The 20,265-nt window shown below is 42.1% G+C and overlaps 1 protein-coding gene across 1 annotated transcript; it reads right to left on the bottom strand.

The window, feature by feature from the left end:
- Positions 1–8,554: 8,554 nt before the first annotated feature.
- Positions 8,555–19,674, bottom strand: KCNV2 (potassium voltage-gated channel modifier subfamily V member 2). The gene is made up of 2 exons (XM_021001761.1): positions 18,271–19,674; positions 8,555–9,173 (listed from the first exon to the last, which is right to left on the bottom strand). Exons 1-2 carry the CDS (start codon positions 19,672–19,674, stop codon positions 8,892–8,894), a joined length of 1,686 nt encoding a protein of 561 aa, XP_020857420.1. The 3' UTR covers positions 8,555–8,891.
- Positions 19,675–20,265: the final 591 nt, after the last annotated feature.

The raw sequence follows: 20,265 nt of genomic DNA on the forward strand, positions 1-20,265 counted from the left end.
CTCCAATTTTCTCACTTCCTTGTCATTTTCTTCCCCATCTCTCCCTTCCCCCAAATTATTATGTATTGAGGCATAATGATGTAGTAGATAGAACACTGGACTTGGAGTCATGAAGACCTGAGTTAAAATCTGGCCTCAGACACTAACTAGCTATGTGACCCTGGGCAAGTAACTTAGCCTCTCTATTTGCCTCTGTTTACTTATCTATAAAATGAGGGAGTTGGAATCTGTGGCCTTTAAGGCTTACTCCAGCTTGAAATTCATGATCCTGTGATTCTGTGAACTGGTTATGATAATACATAGGCTCCAAGAAGTCTTCTGCATGGGAATCATGCAGAAGTGGAATAAAGGATGTCATTAGAAAAATGTAGGACCAGGGAAAAGAATGGCCCAGGCATATATGGAGAGAGAGAAATGGTTGATTGACAACCTATGTGTTCCATTGGTAACTCAGCGATCTAAAAAGAACTTGAGGAAGGCTCCTGGTAGGTTGGTGTGACTTCCTGTAGTAAGCTTATGGGAGGACATAGATGAGAATCTCACAGGTTGGGCAGACATGGGTGGCCTGTGAGTTGAATCACTGGAGGGAATGTCCACACCAATGAAATCATGGTTCCACTGGATTACTGGAGTATTTGAGAAGTGAAAGATGCTGCTTATATTTCCCAAAGTGAAATGGAGTCTGCATTTAACATGTTAATAAAAGGGATTTGATTTTTTGAAAAGACATGCTCAGAAGATAAAAACATTGACAGGAAATGGAGAATGAATATGAAAGCATCATGATGTCATTAGCAATAAAGTTAGCTAATAAACTGAGGATGTTGAAGAAGGCTAAGGACAATGAAAAAAAGATTCTTAAATGTTCGGGAGCAAAAATAAGAGGATCTTTCTTTTGGGTTCTTTGGTCTTCCTCACAGAAGAGCTTCTCCTTTTCCCCATGTTGCTCACAGGTGGTCAGGCCCACAGTGGTCTGCAGGAGATAAGGCCTGAGCCTTTTGGGAGTGATGGACAGTTTCTGCAGGCTCCTGGTGGTGTGGAGATCACTGCTGTATTTCATGACTCTTCTGCAGGCTGGGCAGGTGAATGTTTCCTGAGCCCCTCCCTGCACTGGAAAAAAAAAACACCCTTTGCAAAAGCTATGACCACATCTGGTTGTCACTGGGTCAGTGAAGTATCCCAGGCAGATAGAGCAAGTGAGATCACCTTGAGTTTTTCAGTTAGGTCTTTGGCATCCATGTCTCTAGGCTTTTGATCCCTTGCTTCTCAGGTACTCTTCCCAGGAGAGAGAATGCTGGCCTTTCCCCTAGAGCTCTGGCAGCAAAAGATATTAGGACTGAATTGCTGGGGTCTTTGTGTGTGTGTGTGTGTGTGTGTGTGTGTGCCATCTAGACTTTTATTCAAGTTTTAGATAAAAAATGTTTTTTGTTTGGGCCATAGGGGTTAAGTGACTTGCCCAGGGTCACACAGCTAGTAAGTGTTATGTGTCTGAGGTCGGATTTGAACTCAGGTCCTCCTGAATCCAGGGCCAGTGTTCTATCCACTGCACCACCTAGCTGCCCCCAAAAATGTTAAACAGCTAAGCTGGGTCAAATACAGAGCCCAGGGGACTCAACAGGCGACCTCTTACCAACTTGATAGAGAACCATTAAGGACAACTCTTTGAGTTTAGCCATTCAACCAGTTCCAAAATTATCTTAATTATATTACCATCTTGTCCTTTTTTCTTTTTTTTTAATTTTTAAAATTTATTTATTTATTTTTAGTTTTCCAACATTCACTTCCACAAGATTTTGAGTTCTAAATTTTCTCCCCTTCTCGTCCCTCCCCCTACCCCAAGATGGCATGCATTCTGAATACCCCTTCTCCTAATCTGCCTGCCTTCTATCTCTCCCTGCCTTCTCTTATCTACTTCCCCTTCAATTTTCCTGTAGGGCAGGATAGATTTCTATATCCCATTTCCTGTATATCTTATTTTTGAGTTGCATTTGAAAACAATTTTTTAAAAATGTGTTTTTAAAACTTTGGGTTCCAAATTTTCTCCCTTCCTCCCTCCCTACTCACCATAAAAATAAGAGGATCAAAGAATCTATATGACCACAGCTTAGGGTGAACGGGACAATGATATTTAGTTTCATATGCCATCTGGTCATTCGTCCAGGTCATCTCACCAACTGCCTTCTGCTGCTGACCTTCTCCTTCCCACCTGAACCAGGCAGAGCTCTCCAAATCAGATTTATGACTTTGACCTCCATAACAGGTCTTCCAGAGTCTAGGCCCCAGACCCTGAGGGAGTTAAGTCATTAAATTGGCAAAGAAGCAGCCAATCTTATTTTGTAAGTCTAGAGCAAAGAAAGAGGGAATGGGTGAGTTAAGGAAGAGATTTTTAGTTATGAAGGATGGAAGTTTTAGAGAGACCTCATGATAAATGACCTGTCTTTTCAATAGAGTGGGATGAGGTCATTTGCTGAGAGAGAGAGGAGTTAGGGGTAGAATTTGAAATCTTGCAGGGAGAGAACGTTTGGAAAAGGCATTCTGGAAAGAATGATAAGTCAGAGAAGAATAAAAGGATTGCTTTGTAGCAGTTATGATCCAGTCGAGGTTAGGGAGCATGAATTCGTCAGCATAGTTCATTAACTTCCCCTGGGAGCTTGGGGGTGGGAGTGAATAAGGAAGATTAGGGGAATGCTGAAAGTTGATTATTAGCAGAGCAGGAAAAGAAAAAAGACAAGAAAGACAGCTAATCAAAGAAGAAGTACAATCCTTTGTTGAAATGTCCAATTTCATCCATGGCCAAGACCATGAAGGGAGGAAAGAGAAAGCAGAACATGGATGATGATGGACAGGGAAAACACAGAGAGTACAAGGTGGGAGGTTGAGAGAACAAAGGCCCAAATCAGGAGGTTGGAGGCAATATCAGAGATAGACAGATAGGCTGTTCTGATCATAGAGAGGAAACTCAGAATTTGGGATCTTGGAGATGGAAGAATTTCAAATGATAGTGAGCTCTAAAGTGTAACCAACCCTTGTTTGTGGTTGAGGTAAAGTGGAGATAGAGCTCATGGACGCTGGGGACTGAGATGGTTGATGAACTTGGAGGTCATAATGCCTGTTAGAAATGGCATTGAAGTTACCAAGGAAGAAGCATGAAAAGGAAGACTAATCGAGTTCTCAAGTTTTTGAAGAAGGTGGGAGAATGGCTTGGAGGCTGGCAGATAGGATCCACACAGAAAAATGCAATCAGATGGTGTTACATTCCAAGGAGAAGAAACTGTGGAGTGACAGTGGTAGAGGCTTAGAAGGGGGCAATATGGAGCAAGAAGCAAGCTGACTTTCCCTTCTGGCCCAATGAGGGCCAGAATGTTGAAGAGGGTGGCAGGACCTAGACTGGAACCTATGTCTTCTGACTCCAGATGCCCATGCACTTCTAAGGAGCCCTAGCCTAGAATCTTCTCGTGCTCTCTTTCCTGTCCAGAAACTTCACTGTCCACTTCCTGCAGATCCTTCTGAAAGGGCAGTCCAAAGTCAGGGTCTTGGCAAGGGAACCTGCTTGGAAGCTGTCAAAAGCCTGCCTCGGCCTTGACCAACCACCTTTGTGGCTCTGTCATCGTGCCCCCCCTCTCCTCCTGCTCCTCCCTTCCTTCTCCCTCATCTTACCCTCTCTCTGCTCCCAACCAGAGGCTTGAATTTTGAGCCGAGTTTGAATCCTAGCTCTGTCACTACACCTAGGAGACCTTGGACCAATTTTTTAAGCCCCACCCCCCAAGCCTCAGTATCCTTATCTGTAAAATGAAGGGGTTCTAGAAGACAACTAAGATGAAATCTATAATCCTGTGACAAGATGCCTATATAGGAAATGTCAGTAAGACAATGATAAGCTCATATGTCCTTTCCTACTTTCACTTTTTCCTATTTCTTTTCTTTCTTTTTTTCTTTTTCTTTTTTTTCCCTTTTCTGTTTCTTTTCTTTTTTTGGGGGGGGTAACAGGGGTTAAGTTGACTTGCCCAGGGTCACACAGCTAGTGAGTGTTATGTGTCTGAGGCCACATTTGAACTCAGGTCCTCCTGAATCCAGGGCCGGTGCTCTATCCACTGTTTCCTATTTCTTTTCTTCCCTTCTACTTTTGTCTTTCCCTCTCCCTTGATCTCTCCTTCCCTAATTCCTATTTCTATCTCTAGTTCTTTCTCTGCTCTGTGTTTTCTCCATGTTTCCCCTGCCTCCCCACCTCTGTCTCTTTTACTCCTCCATGAATAACTCCCTTCTTTCTTTAACTGCTTCAAAGAGCAAAGCAATTTATTTTCAGAAAAGACTTTTAATTTCCAAAGGGTGTGAAAAATGAGATCGGTCCCCCCTTCCTAAAGATCCCATGAGTACCCTTATGTTTTAATGAGATAAATGGCCTGGAGGAAGAGGTGCTAAGAAGGGGGTCAGGTTATGGGGCTTTAAGTGTTTGGGCTTTTTTTTCCCTTCCCTTGTAGGTCTGAGTAGCTCCCTGGGAGACAAATGCTGCAGACCCCAGTCCTGGTGCCACATTCTCACCCTGTGCTAGTTATGAAAACAGAAAGAAGTGACAGATGGGCTCAAAGCTTTTGGAGGAGTGGAGGGAGAACCTCTCTCCCCTGTTTTCTGCCCTCTCCCCAATCGCCCACACCAGGTTGTGAACTGATTCATCTCTCAGCAGATAGAAAAATATAATCCTTTTCCTCTAACAGCAAGTTTTAATTTCTATAGTAAAATTGTCCTTAAAGTGCTTAGCTCTCCTCATTGGGTGAGGACAATAGCCTAAGACTTATGGCATTGAAATAATGCAATTTCTGAGTGACATCTGAAGGACATCCCATTTCTAGAGACAGAGCTGAAAGACCCCTAGACTAACGGATCAATGGATCAATGAAAACATGTTTATTGTTAAATGTTTACCTGTGCCAGGCACTGTGCCAAATGCTGGGGATAGAAATGCAAAAGTCTGAGTCCCTGCCCTCAAAGGGCTTACATTACATTAGTGGGAGAAAATCATATAAGGTGAGTGGTGGCTAAAGAAGAGTGTTTTGTTCTGGGAAGTCACAGAGATGGTAACTGGATTCATTGGTCCTTCCAGAAGTTAATTTGATGTTAATTTGAGTTAATTTGATGACTGTTCTCAAAACAAGTGGTGGAAAGAGGGACTGGGTTGAAGCATGGATGGGTCTAGCATGCAGTAGATATAGTAGGCTCTCACCAATCAGTACAGCCTAGCCTTAGGATAAGAGTTTCAAAGATGGCTTAGCAATTAAGCCACTCTAAAACATGATCTCTGGAATTCTGGTCTAGAGGGTTGTGGTAAGCAATACCAGCAGAGTAGCATGGTCAGAGTGAAGCAACCAGAAGGTAAGAGCCTTGGCTTCTAATCCCTAAGCCACAATTTATTACAAGTCATGTTCCCTTGGATATAACATCCTTCTGGGCTCTAGTTGTGTCTGGGAAAAGAAGGTAATAAGCTACCTGTTTGAAGAACTGGGGTGGGATCAGGTAATCTGTTAAAGTCCCTTCCAGAGATAGGATCAATAAGCCTACAATTTCATGTGCCACTATGGAACCTCATTCCAGTTTCTAGGTCACAGCCAGGATCATAGGATAACCCCTATTTCTCTAACTCCTCAGTGATAGCTGAAGAGAGTGTCATCACTGGCCCTATCCTGCTTGAGTAAATGGATTTGCAATGCAGAAACCACTACGATGGGGACAGCAGCAAATTCTGGACTCTCACACCAAATCTTGTATGGAAGACACTTCAGATTTTGTAAGCCTGTTGCAGAAACAGGGGATATAAGGGGATATGAGCTAGGGTTTGTGTGGTGCCCTGTTATTGACAACAGACCAGGACATAGATTATTAATTTTAGAGCTAAAAGGAACTTCAGAAATAATCTAGTCTAACATTCTCATTTTATAGATGAGTAAGTTCAGGCCCAAAGACATGAAGTGACTTGCTTGCATCACACAGCTAGTGAGTGGCAGAACCAGAACCCAGGGCGATTTACTCCAAATCCAGTGCTTTTCCCACTAGACCACACTTCTTTGGGAGGTTTTTGGATTATTGTAAGCCAGTGGAATGAGGTGATCATAGAATGCACTGGATTAATCATTTATTAGATGGTTTCTCTAGTGCTCTGGGAAAATTTATGCTTCTGAAAAAAAAAAACAACCACTCAACTTCTTAGTGGTCCCCCCCCCCCATTTAATCCCAGAGAAAGGTCTGGTTGATAATATCTCTATCTTACCAAGAAAGAGAGTGGTGGTGGCTGATAATGAGCCAAAGCCTGTGAGTCTGGTCCTGACCATTTTCCATTCCTTGTTTCACTTAACAATCCCAACTAGCACTTAATAAAAATGTTTATCCTCCCCAGAGAATTCATTAAGGAAAGGTTAATAGCCTGAAAGATAGACAGGGATGAGGTGAGGGTGGAAATAGGAGTATTTATATATACATACATACATACACATCCACATATATGTTTGTATGTATATGTTTTAGTATGTATGCACACACATATTCTAAATATTTTTGGAAGGATTAGTTACTGTGCCAGTGGTTCTGTAAGCTTTCCTATGGTCCTGTACAATAATGACTCTGTCATTTTTTATGGTCCCATCAGGCACAGGGTAAGATTCAAATTCATAAGATGATTGCTTGGTAATAGTAGAGACAAGTCCCCAAAGGCTAAGTATACCTGTGGCTTTACCTGGGTTTTAAAACTCTATTGTAACATCTGCTCATATGTGAATCCTATAGAGAACTTGCAGCTGGTCACATGCAGAACTTGGGTACTATAAAAATTAGCTTGCATGGGAAATGAAGCAAGAGAGCCTGCTATTAATATAAAAGAAAGGCAAGTGTAGCCTGTCTGGCAAATTGTACCCTCAGATCACAGTGATCAAAACTGAGCAGTTGTGCTCACCGAGTGGTAAGTGAATTCTTTTATTCAGCAAATATTTATTACACACCTACCTGTATCAGATATCCCTAGATGGTAGAGATACAAAACCAAAAACATTTCCTTCCCTTAAGAAGCTTATATTCTATTGATTTCTCTATTTTCTATATACCCAGCTGGGACTCAGGTAAGCAAGATAGGGACCATACATGAGCCTGTTTTTTAGTGCTTTTTTTTTTTTTTTATGAAGACATATATTTTTATTGAGAGGCAGAATTATGTAGTACATAGAGTGTTAGATGAAAGACCTGGGTTCAAATCTAGATTCTGAAGCTTACTAGCTGTGTGACCCTGGGCAAGTCACTTCATTTTAGCTAGCTCTCTAAATATCTAAATCAGAGGTTCATCTATTCATTTGAGGGAGTCTGTGAATTTGAATGGGAAATAATTAGATCTTTATTTTCACTAACCTATAAAAAAGTCAACATTTCCTTCAATTATGATTTAAAAAACAAGCAAATATTATCCTGAAGAGTCCATGGTCTTTACCAGGCCAAAGGGCTACATCACTCACACACTCACACACACACACACACATATAATATTAAGAATCTCTGCTGTAAGTGAGAGATGGGTTTTAGTTTGCTCTCTGATCCATTCAGATATCTTGGTGCAGACTGTTGAGTTCATTGATATAAGAAAACTCCTGGTGAGAAACACCCTCTACCAGTCCCTGTTCTATAATTTAGAGTCTTCTAGAGTTGCCAGGGACCCTCAGCAGGTAAGTGACATGCCCAGGTGGTGTGTGTGTGTGTGTATATATGTAAATGTGTGGATGTATGTATGTGCATGTGTGCTAGGACTCAGGTCTTCCTGACTCCAAGATCAATTTTCTAGTTACTATGTATTTTTCAGGCATGTAGTTATTTTGTGAAAATTCAAGGTAGATGTGTTATAGCTAAAATTCAAAGATCTTATGGATACACCCAGGGATCACAATGCAGAAATGCAGGGGAGAATGATTTCCAAAGCTTGACTAGGACACTGTCTCTGTGTTGGATATCTTAATTATTAGCAAAGCAAGCACATTAAATAAATATTCTCTCTACTTGACCCAAATTGATTTAGCCTTGGTTTATGGGGGATGGCTTAGGAGCAACGGGAATCACTGAGAGGACCTCACCCTCCCATATCAATACTTATTTGGAGAAAGATAGGAAGGAATCAGATTAGAAAGAGAAAGTCTCATTGTCATGCTAACCCCCTCTCTATTTTCCTCCATTTCCATACTTGGTGAGAAGACCGGCTTTATGTGAAAAAATTATTTGAGACTGGTTAAACTCCTTTGGTATAGGTCTTGACTTGTTCCCGAGGATGATTCTGTGGTTCAGTACAAGTCTATAGAGGAAGGGGGTGACTGTAGTCCCTTTAGAAATGAGTATAGGTTAGGAAGTATAAATTTCAAGAGGATCTTTGGATGAATGACCCAGAGGGTCCTCTTCAATTCTATACATTTATACCTTATATTGAGAGACCCAACTGACACAAAACCTTTTCAAAGAATGAATCCCAAAGATTAGCAACAAGTTTTTCTTAGACAAAAACTGACCTCTTCAATTCCTTTCCACTGCATTCCACAAATATTTATTGACCATCTACAGTTTGCCTAAACTAGGTACTGTGAGGGACAAGAAAAAAAAACAGACAAAGTTTAGCCCTAAAGGGGCTCCCAGAGATTATTCAGTGCCATTGATTAATAGAGCCGGAAGGGACTTTATGGTGAGTGTGCCCCTAGTCCAAGATCTCCATCTTCCAAAGGAAGAAAATGAGGCCAGAATGAGTTCAGAATGTTCAGAACGTTGTATCTTCTGAAACAGATCTCCTGATTACTTGTCATGGTCTCCACTGAACTTTTCATAGGGTCAGTTGAAAAATAAAGCCACGGATGGCAGAAATATCCTGGATGGCCTCGGGAGTTTTAACTCCCTTGCCTTGGGATCTGATGGGTGAGGCTTCTGGTTACACATTCCAACATTTTCTTCATGGCCCTGTTGGTAAAATTGACCTTTCCTCTTTCCCTCCTTACGGCAGTGTACTCATAGGCTTTCAGTTTGCTGTAGTAATCAGAGAATTTGTTGTAGAGGATTGAGATGGGCATCCCATTTAGGATGATTCCAAACGCAATGCAGAGGAAAGCAAAAAGCCTGCCTAGGTGAGTTTCTGGATACATGTCTCCATAACCAACTGTGGATATGCTCACCTAGAGGAAAAATAAAAGGAAAAGCAAAGTCATCAACTAAGAAAATGTGTGTATGGATATAGATTTACTGGAGAAAGGGAACTACAGTAATCATTTAGTCTAAGCCTCTAGTTTTACGAATGAAGAAACCGAAACCTAGACAGATGAAATAGTTTGCTGAAGTTCACATAATTAGTGAGAGGCAAATGAAGGAACGGAATCTGGACCCTATGACTCCTAATCTAGAACTCTCCCTGTACCACAAAATGCTATGAAAACCTTAAAATTCTACATAAATGCCCAATATTATGATTGTTATTAATTATTTAGAAGCCTGAGGTAGAAAGAAAAGGACAGGGACATGTAACAATTCTTTTTTTTTTCTTTTTTACACAATCAGGGTTAAGTGATTTGTCCAGGATTACACAGCTAGTAAGTATCTGAGGCCAAATTTTAACTTAGGTCCTACTGACTCCAGGCAGAGTACTCCATCTATTGCATTACCTAACTACCTGTACTTAGTCTTTCTGTCTGGATCTGGGACGAAACAAATAGTATTGTTGGTCAGTCATGTCTGATACTTTATGACCCTATGGACAATACTGTTTGTGGGGTTTTCTTGGCTAAGATACTTGAGTGGTTTGCCATTTCCTTCTCCAGTGGAATATGGCAAACAGAGGCTAAATGACTTGCCCAGGTTCACACAGCTAATAAGTGTTTGAGGCTGGTTTTGAACTCAGGTCTCCCTGACTTCAGGCCTAGTGCTCTATTCGCTGAACTACCCTACCTGTCTCTCATCAATGATGGCATAGTTCTCAGCAGATCTATCTTTCCTCAAAAGCTGATTTTCCTACCTGCCAAATTAGTATTTAATATCTATAGTGGAGCACAAAACACTTCCTTGCTTCTAGAGCTCTTTCTAGCTTCACTTGCAGCCTCATTTTACAGAGGGCTAGAGTAGGTAAGTCATGAGACCTATTTAATAATTAATTCATGATCCTTTACTTTATGTATGTGTAGTCTGCATTTTCCAGATAGTCAGATGCCATCTTGCAATTATGGTATTAACAGCTTCTTGACTGTAATGTGGGCTCAGATTTTCTTTGCTATGCATAATTTCTTTTTCCACTTTCCACAGAACAAATCCTTCCTCTAGTGGGCTATCCAACACGATTCTCACTGAAGTTGAGATTTAGAAACAAAGGCTCAGAACTGGCTCCAAATGATTCCACAGAGTGAATTTTTGTGTAAGCAGGGGCTGAGCCTTGGATTTGAGCCAGTGTTTCTGAGATCCATTCTTAGACCCTGAGAAAACTGGCTGCCTCTTCTCCATAGCAGCTAAATCACCCTATAAAGTGGAAATTAATGATTTTGTTTAAAATTCACATATTTTCCCTATCTTATCTGTCCCATAAGTAGGAATGTGACCTTCCTCTGGCAGTCTTCCAGATGTTCATAGGAAAGTAAATCCTGGCCTATTGAATACTCTACATAGGACAACAATCCAATTCTGTTCTATGGCATTAAGGTAGCCAAATTCAGAGTTCTTGTAGAATAAAAGCAAAACAAATTTTTTTACTATCCAGTGGGAAGTCAAAGATAAACTACTTTTTGATGAGCATATTCACTTCTTAGTCACCTGAAGACCATTTATAAATATAAGTAGAAACACTGTGTTTGAAATTTTAGAACAAATATACTAGGCCTTAAACATGCAAATGGGTGTTGTCTCCTTCAAAGTAGTCACCTTGAGAGACTATACTTTCGTGATGCTTTTATTCACCACTAAGGACGCTTTTGGAACTGACTTGGACATTTTATGAGCTTACACATCCATAAATCCATATAATTACTTTACAGTTACACACCTCTTTTTCCTTTTACCTCAATGGTATTACCCAGCTTTATTACCCACTCAATTTATTTTTAAAAAAATTATTTATTTTAATGATAAATTTTACTGATGCCTTTCTTGCATGGGCAATCCAAACTGATTCTTGCTAAGGTTAGGATTTAGAAATGAAGCCCCAGAAATGAACTCTAGTCATTTCTGGAAATTATATGCACACTGTTGACCAGAAATTTCTTCAAGTGACTTTTGGCAATTTCCATCAACCAAATCTACTCTCCAACCATAACTGTCTGCCATCACTGAGTATTCAATGAATCTGCCCTAGAATATGGTCAATCCCCTAAAAGACATGCCTATTGGAATAAATATGTGGCTTCCTGATGTGATTACTTTGAAGGAAACGATACTCATTGCCACGTGATAAATTCTAGTACGTTTGTCAAAATATAAATTTCATTTCCTTATAGCATTGGTTCTTAGACAAAGAGTCTTAGACAAATTTTAGAGCATCTGTGAACTTGGATACAAAAAAAAATTATATCTTTGTTTTCACTAACCTCTAACTGAAATTTAGCATTTCCTTATAAATGTTGGCAACAAAATATGATCTTAAGAAAGGGTCCATTGGCTTCACTGGATTGATAAAAGAGTTCATGATACACAGAAAGTGGTTAAAAACTTCTGCCATATAGTCGTAACATGTGTTTCCTGGAAGAGATCATTTATTCTTCAAAGGGGAGGAGCACTAGGCTATTTCCTGACAGGAGGCAATGTAAGTAGATACAACATCCAGAATGGTGCAGTGGAGAGAAAGCGCTAGTTTTGGAGTCAGAGGACTCAGGTGCAAGTCAGACCTCAGTTTCCTTCTCTGTCAAATGAAGGAGTTGAACACAATAACCTCTAACGTTCCTTCTGTCTCTAAATCTATGATCCAATGATCTAGAAGAACCACCTTGGCATCTTAGGGCCCATTAATGAATAAGGCAATCTAAAATGATGCCTTCATTATCCTCCCAACTCTCTCTATCTCTGCTACTTGATTATTACCCTGGCTGTCTGGAGGAGCAAATTTTGAACAAATAATAGGACCTCCCAAAGGAGCCAGAGCACACTCAATGATGGAGACAAATGTATTCCATGTGAGGGTTTTATCATTACTGGTTTTCAGTCTCTGCCCCTCCACCCTTGCCAGGTTGTGGGATTATGAAGTGGGGAGTGTTGGAAGGATGAGGGCAGAGGTGATAAATTCTGAGCAGGAAGAGACCTTAGAGCTTTCCAAAGGCTTCTTCTCAGAATAATAAGAATAGCAATTATATTAATGAGCATTATTCATCCTACAGGACATCAGAAACTGCTTTAAAAAAACATGCAGGAAGGACAGAGAGGAAGGTCTTTGAGATCATGTCACCTTCCTTTGCTCACTGCACAGATATGAGGAATTTGGCAAGGGGAGAGGAAAACGGTCATAAGTGTAACATGTTTCTATAACTTTTCAGTTTCTGTGACTTTTATTGGCTCTGAAAAGTGTTTTGCTGTGTGGCACTACTGTCTTTTAAAAATGTTATTGATTATTTTTAAAGAATATCACAGTTACTTCCCAATAATTCCTCCCTGAAGAGTTCCCTCTTACAACAAAGAACAATTGAGCAAAATCAGAGGACACCTTAACGAAATCTGACAGCTAATGCGACATCCCATAAAACACAGAGGAGTGTTTCCTCAATGTATTTCTCTATATAAAAAAGGAAAATGACCAGTCAAAAATGTCTCCTTGGATAAAACTCACACACTTAAAGAAGACTTAGATTTAAAGCTTTACTGTATACATTATATTCTTTTTTTTTTTAGATGTCATGTACTCATGCCACCCAAAGATCACAAGAATTCTAGAGCAGCTCCAAACCACATCTTATTTTTCTGGACACTCAAAAAGTGCAATAAGGGGGATGGAAAAAAGAGGGAGAAAAGGGACACCATCGTTTTCTCAGATCTCTTCTTTCTTGGTGAAAGACTCGATTTCTTCCATTTTAGTTTTGGCAGATATCTTTATTTAATTTATGTAAGTAAAATAGGGATACAAATTAGGCCTGTAATTTCATTGATAAAGGGAACTCCTAAGTGAGAAAACTCCCTCTGTCAACCCATGTAGGCACCTTCTCTGCAACTTCTAGGCTTAGAAAGTTGCTTATAGCTCTGAGAGTTTAAACGAATTGGCCAGGATCACACAGGTAGGACCTGAAACCCAGTCTTCTCTTCTTCTAGGTCAGCAATCTATCCACTATGTCTCAGGGCCTCTAAGAAAGTCCAATAAAATACATAAATAGATTTATTTCTTTCCCCTCTAGATGAATGTGTATGAAACAAGTGCAACCCTGGGGAAATATGTTTGTGAGTACATGGTACGGCTTTTCATTCCCAAGGTAAGGTAGTAGGAGAAATGGACATTACACTTAGTAGTTTTTCCCAATGCCCAAGGCCAGCACCCCAACACTGCTCTCTTTAGGAATTCAGCAGCTGACAATAGAGAAATGAAGGCAGGAGGAGAGTTGAAAGGTACCCAAGAGGAAAATGAGCTCCTGTTAAAGAGTGGGATGGCAGGCTTCCACTTTCTCATCTTTGAAACGAGGATAAGGTGGTCTTTAAGACCCCTGCCAAGTATAATTTTCTAAGATTCTGTGATTTCATTATCATCCTATCATTTCCAGCACACAGTGGTAGAAATGCCTACTTGTTTGGGGTAACAGTTTGCTGTTTCAGTGTTTATAATGTTCTAGTTGGGGGAGGGGAGAGTTAGTTCCTTAGCCTTATCCTCACAGTTAAGGGGCTTGTCCTGATCAGGAAGCTTCCGTCTGGAATGTCTATGTGTTGGTGACCCATTGAGTCCACCTGTAAAAACAGAATGACTCAGAGTACTCCCAGACCCTGAGTCCTATAATAGACCTGAACTAGGAATATTTGGGAAAGTGATTAATACAAATGACTCATCCAGTTTAATTATGATGTCAATTCTAATGAATGAGAAAGAACAGTACCTTTGAATGGGCTGTATTTCAAGGTTAACTTGGTACATCCTGCTGAAGAGGGGGAAATGAAATCATCAGGGCTGAATGCTAACAGAGCTTATTGACTGTTATAGGGGTAATGATGACTCAGTTTTTAATAGTCAGCATGAGATGAATCATCTTCAGTACTTGGGAGAATATTGTCTTCTATTCTACTGTGTCAATGTATATACAAATATCCACATGTGAAGAATTAAGGTCATCTGTGTGGGGCAATTTCTTGCAAATAAAGGAGAACTGCCCTTAGCTTTTTGAAATGAGTTACCAAGGGATCTTATGAAATCTATAGAGAGAGGAAATGATTTTTAAGACAAATTCCCATCTGGGATCAGTCCATCCATTTAAATGTGGTTCTTAGCAAATTATCTGTGGATAGATGAATTTTTCTGCCATCATAAGGATGAATTAGATGACCTCTTAAGTTTCCTATCTCCTATGATCCTACTGCCTGTCTCTTTATGTATACCTACATCATGTGACTATCAAGTAAAGAGGCTAACCTTGGTATAGAACTAGAAGATTGACTGGGGAATGGATGAACTGTGCTATATAAATATAATGAATATAGTAATACAGTAATAATTGAGGAACATGAAGAATTCTGAGAAACATGAGAAAACATGAATTGATGCAGAGTGAAGTTTGCAGAGCCAAGAAGACTATATACATGACTACAATAACGTAAATGAAAAGAACAACAAAAAGAAAACTCTCAGTAATTGTTAATGACCAGCCTTGGTCCTAATAACAGACTATGAAGCATACCTCCTTCCTCTTGGATGAGAGACTCAAAGTGAAGAAAATTTCAGACACTGTTGCTTGGTTTTGCTTAACCATTTTTCTTTTCTTATTAAAAGAGAGGATTCATTACAAGAGTTGGGGTACTATATCTGGAAATGATTGTGGCATAAAGACAGAAAATATCAAACTTTATAAAAGTAATTTTAAAAAGTAATGGAACTGATTTTCACATGTTGCTTGTGCAGTCCATTACAATGGGTAAATCTAAGGAGGTTTATGGAAAATCAGTAGTAGGAGTTGAGTTACTATATATTGAAATGATTATGGCATAAAAGTAGAAGATACCAAAGTTTTTAAAAGTAATTTTAAAAAAGTAATGGGACCGATTTTCATATGTTGCTTGTGAGGCAAGAGATTTATGGAAAGTCATGGACAAGAATCAAGAGGGATTAGAAGGCATGGGAAGGGGGGGAAAGGATTTGGGTTGTATAGTCAGAGGGAGTATTCATCTACATAGTTATCTATGTCAGTGGAGTTGGTATCATGACTTTATATTTTGCATGCATGCACCATGCCTCCAAATTTGAGTTTTATTTTAAAGGTGGCGATGGAATCTCTGCTCTCCGTCACCCTGCATCACATAACTGGATGAGACTTTTTCCTCTTCCTTCCTCATATTTCCCCTAAAATTAATGATATTTGGGAAGGGTCAAGTCATAGTGTATGAGTTCAATTTGATTACTTTATCTTCTATAGTGAAGACTTTTGATTATTCGGCATAAAATGACCACAGCCCTAGAGAAACGTAGATGTGGCTGTGAAACCACATTTGTTCAGAGTCAGATAGCTTGGCAACACTGTACTCCTGGGTGGAGGGAGGAAGTGGCAAAAAAACTCAGCCTTCCAGCAAAGGTCCTTGGCAAGCCATGCTTTCTCTGTCTCTAGAGGTCGCTGTTAATGAAGAAGAAAGGCAACATAGCATAAAGGATAGAGGGCTAAGCTTGGAGGAAGGAAGCCCTGGGTTCAAGGCTTGCCTGGCACATTTTAGCTGTGTGACTATGGGCAAGTCACTTAACCTCTTACTGCCCCCAAGCAACTCTTAAGATAAAAGAAGAATTTCTAGAGTGCATCAGAGTTTTTCCATATCAGGAAAAGGAGCTCATTATACTCAAAGGAAACCAGAGGTATGGACCAAAAATGAGTTAAAGAATTATGTGTTAAGATATTAAGCAATAGATCTAGATGTGAGGAGAGGCAGCTTGATACAGAAGAAAAAGCATTAGATTTGGATAGAGTTGCAGGACCTGGGTTTGAATCCCGGCTCTGCTGCTTAGTACGTGACTTTGGCCAAGTCACTTAATGGCCCTTGGTTTAGTTTCTTCGTTTATAAAGTGAGGCCTGTAAGGTTCCCTTCATATCTATATCTATGATCCTATCGTGATAAAACCCAACTCACATCCAATGATTATAACCACAGATTTAGAATCTCAGATTTGGGAGGGATTTTACAAGTCAGATGTGAAACCTGTACCTGAACAGGTCCTATCTACTACAGTTTCAACAAGTGGTCCAGCCTCTGCTTGATGTCTTCAAGTGATGAGCACCTACCACTTTCTACATAGATGGATCCATTCTACTTTTGGACCAATCTAATGATAAGTTTTTCTTTTAGAGGCAGCTAGGTGGCACAGAAGATAAAGTTCTGGGCCTGGAGTCAAGAAGACTTTTGAGTTCAAATCCAGCCTCAGACACTTACCAGCTTGTGTGACCCTGGTCAAGTCACTTCATTGCTGCTTGCCTCAGTTTCCCTGCCTATAAAGTGGGGATAATAATAACATAGGTTGTTGTGAAGATTAAATGAGGTAGTATTTGTAAAAGTGTTTAACTTTTACATAGTGCCTGACACATAGTAGGCACTTACTACTTATTTCCTTCCTTAATACTCATTTCCTTCCTTCACCTTGAGCTGAAATCTGCCTCTATAACTTCCAGCCACAGCTGTTCATTTTATTCTCCAAGATCAATTAGTTTAATGACTTTTTCCTATGATAGCCCTTCAGATACTTGAAGGAAGATGTGTGCTGTCCACCTTCTCTTTCAAACTAAATATCCTCAGTTCAGAGAGTGGTACAGAGGATAGAATGCTGGCCTGGAGTCAGGAAGACTTCTTGAGTTCAGATATGGTCTCAGACATTTACTAGCTGTGTGACCTTGGGCAAGTCACTTAGCCCCTATTTACCTCCATTTCTTTATCTGTAAAATTAAGCTGGAGAAAGAAATGGCAAACCACTTCATTATCTCTGCCAAGAAAACCCCCCAAAGGAGTCTCTAAGAGTCAGACAGGACTGAACAACTACAACACCAAAGCATTAGAGCTTAGAGATTCTTAGTTCCTCCGGCTAATCATTATATGTGACAAAATATTTTGGAGATAACTCTGTTTCTCAGAGCTAAGGCCCAGCAAGCAGGTTGTGCCCTGAGGTTGGCATAACAATAATTCTTAGCGCTCACCTCTGGCAAAGCGTATTGCTTGGACCAGCATCAGGTGTTCACCCAGAGATTTAGCTCCTCCTATTTTCCAGGGCCATCCATCACATGTTTACAATCCCTGTTCCCTGTACTATGATCCTGTTTCTGTCACAGAACTGTGGTTCTGTACCTCAAAGGGTGGTCATGACCTCCCAAGACTTGAAACAAAGACTATTCCCAGGTGACCCAAGAATGCCTGTATTGTTCCCAAAAAAAAAATGCTAGCCATGAGAACAGTAACTCAAGACCTAAAAAGGATTATGTCATGGACCAGCCCGCTTGTGGTTTTTAACGTATATAAGACCTGCCTTTAGTCCAGCACGTTAAACCCTCCTTCTGGGAGTGGGGGTGCAGGGCTTCCTCCTGTAGGCATTGATTTCCTCACTCTGAAATTCAAGTTCTGTTTGTGTCCCAAATACACCTGTCTCTAGCCTGCTCTGACCACCCACAGGCTAGAGGCTGGTTCTGGTCCAGTTAACATATGACATGATTTTGAGGTCCCTTATCACTTTAATCACCTTTCTTTGGTATCTGCTGAGTTGTCAATTCTTTTTCTAAAACCTAGCTTCCATAATTGGAAACAATACTCTGGATATGGTCCAAACTCTACCTGACTCTCACAAAAACCTGAAAGCCACTGCTCTGACCAGCAGGGCACAGAAAGACAAGAGAGCTTCAGAAAGGGAGGGGATAGATAGGCTAATGGTTGAAGAAAAGAGCTAAGAGGGGGGTCAAATCCTGCCTCTCACCTTTGCTAGCTATGTGACCCTGGGCAAGTCTCAACTTCTGAGCCTCCTGTTCCCTATTTGTAAAACCGGGTCGGGGAAGGGTGAACTAGAGACCTTTTCATGTTTCATGGTGCTATGAATCAGGGAGAAGAGAAGGGTAAGGGAGGAAATAAGCCCCTTTGAGAAGAACAAAGGCAGCTACTTACAGCAGCCCACCACCAGGCATGGGGGATGCTGGTGAAGTTGGTGCCGGCTACGTCATGCTCTACCGAGTAGACAGCGGCTGAGAAGGCAAAGATCCCCATGGTGATGAAGAGCATGAGGCAGCCCACCTGCTGGTAGCACTGCCGCAGCGTGAAGCCGAAGGCCCTCAGCCCCGTGGAGTGGCGGGCCAGCTTGAGGATGCGGAAGATCCGCATGAGGCGCATGATGCGCAGCACCTGGCCCACCTTGCCCACGCAGCCCACGGTCTCGATGTCGTGCTCCCGGGCCGAGCCCTTGCCGCGGCCCTGGTCCTCGCCCATGAAGCTCTCCAGCAGCAGCTGCAGGTAGAGGGGCAGGATGGCGACGAGGTCCACCAGGTTGAGCGCGCTGCGGGCAAAGCGCCTCAGGTCGGGCGTGGACGCCAGGCGCAGCAAGTACTCTAGCGTGAAGAAGGCGATGCAGAGCGTCTCCACGTGCTCCAGGATGGGGCGCGGGTCCCCGCCGCCCAAGCCTGGCTCCGTGTGGTGCTGCATCTCCTCCACGGTGTTGAGGGCCATCGCCACGACGGAGATGAGCACGAAGAAGCTGGAGGCGACGCCGATGGCCTTGGCCGCCACGGAGGAGAAGGGCTTCTCCATGAGGTTCCAGAGGCGGCGGCGCAGCGGCCCGTAGTAGCGCATGTCGCGGAAGAGCTCCTCGGCCTCCTCCACCTGGGCCTGGGCGCGTAGCTCCCGCTGGATCTTGAGCTGCTCGCTCAGCTCGTCCCGCCTCTCCTCGAAGCAGATGCGGCAGCAGCGCGGGGTGTACTTGAGCCGGACGCCCCAGTAGCCCAGCTCCTCCAGGAAGCTGCGCGGGCACAGTTCGTCCCGCACCAGCAGCACCCCGGACGAGTAGAAGTTGTAGACCAGTTGGAAGACGGCGGGGTCGCGGTCGAAGAAGTATTCGTCGGCTTGGGCCACGTAGTCGTCGCAGAGGCCTAGCTGGCGGCTGCGGCTGGTGGAGGTGGCCAGGCGGCCCAGGCGCGTCTTGGGGTAGCACAGCAGTCCCCGATAGTCCAGGCGGTAGCTCTGGCCACCCACGTTGACATTCAGCGTGGAGGAAGCGTCCGGGGTGATGGGAGCGTCTGGAGGTATTTCAGTATCGTCTGGCAAGTTCTCTTCTGGGAGTTCCTTCTCCCACTCCTCCAACTCCTCGCCCTCCTCCTCATCCTCGATGTAGTAGTTATAGTTGCCCTCGAGCCATGGGGGAATGCTGACCTGAGAAACTGCACCCACGGAGCAGATACTTTTCCGGTGTTGTCCTCCCTCTACTTGGCCCTCCTCTTTGACAGATTCATGAGGATTGATCTCTGCTGCGTCCCCGAATTTGCTGTTCCAGGACCCTTTCCTTTGACTCTGTTTCCACATTATGCTGGGATTTTCTCCCCTTCGATTCCTTTTTTGCTTTCCAGAGCTGTGTCCCCTGAGCCTTACTGGGCCCACTGTCAAAATAAGGAACTCCTTATGTCAACTTACCTCTCCTCTGGGTCAACCCATATGCCCAGAAGCCAGGGTAGCCCCAACTACCTCACTCTCCCTTCATTAGGAACCTTTGAGGACAGGCACTGGAGCGACTCCCCAGGGAGCCTGGACACATGTTAATAACTGAGGTTGACCTCTCTAATCTTGCTGACAAGTGCTGCGAGTGGATAGAGGAAGGGATTTACAGGCTATTATCCTGTTTCTACTAGTCCACCTCCTGTGACGTGAATGATTATGCTTCCTTCAATCTGTTTCAGATAATCAGGAGAAAAAGGCGAAGCTTATTGCTAATAAAAACAGAAGATATCCCTCAGGCCTCTAAAGAGATTCAATTTGCTAAAGAAAAAAAAAGGTGGTTGACAGTGTACTGGGTTGCTTGGGTGGGTATATCTTTTACATAAAGCGTTTTATAAAACCTTAAAGTGTCAGCTATTATTGTTATCGGATTAAGTAGCATTAGCTATTCCCATACTAGTA

The sequence above is a fragment of the Phascolarctos cinereus genome, unplaced genomic scaffold (genome assembly GCF_003287225.1).
Source record: "Phascolarctos cinereus isolate Bilbo 61053 unplaced genomic scaffold, phaCin_HiC Scaffold_4;HRSCAF=312, whole genome shotgun sequence".
NCBI classification, from domain to species: Eukaryota; Metazoa; Chordata; class Mammalia; order Diprotodontia; family Phascolarctidae; genus Phascolarctos; species Phascolarctos cinereus.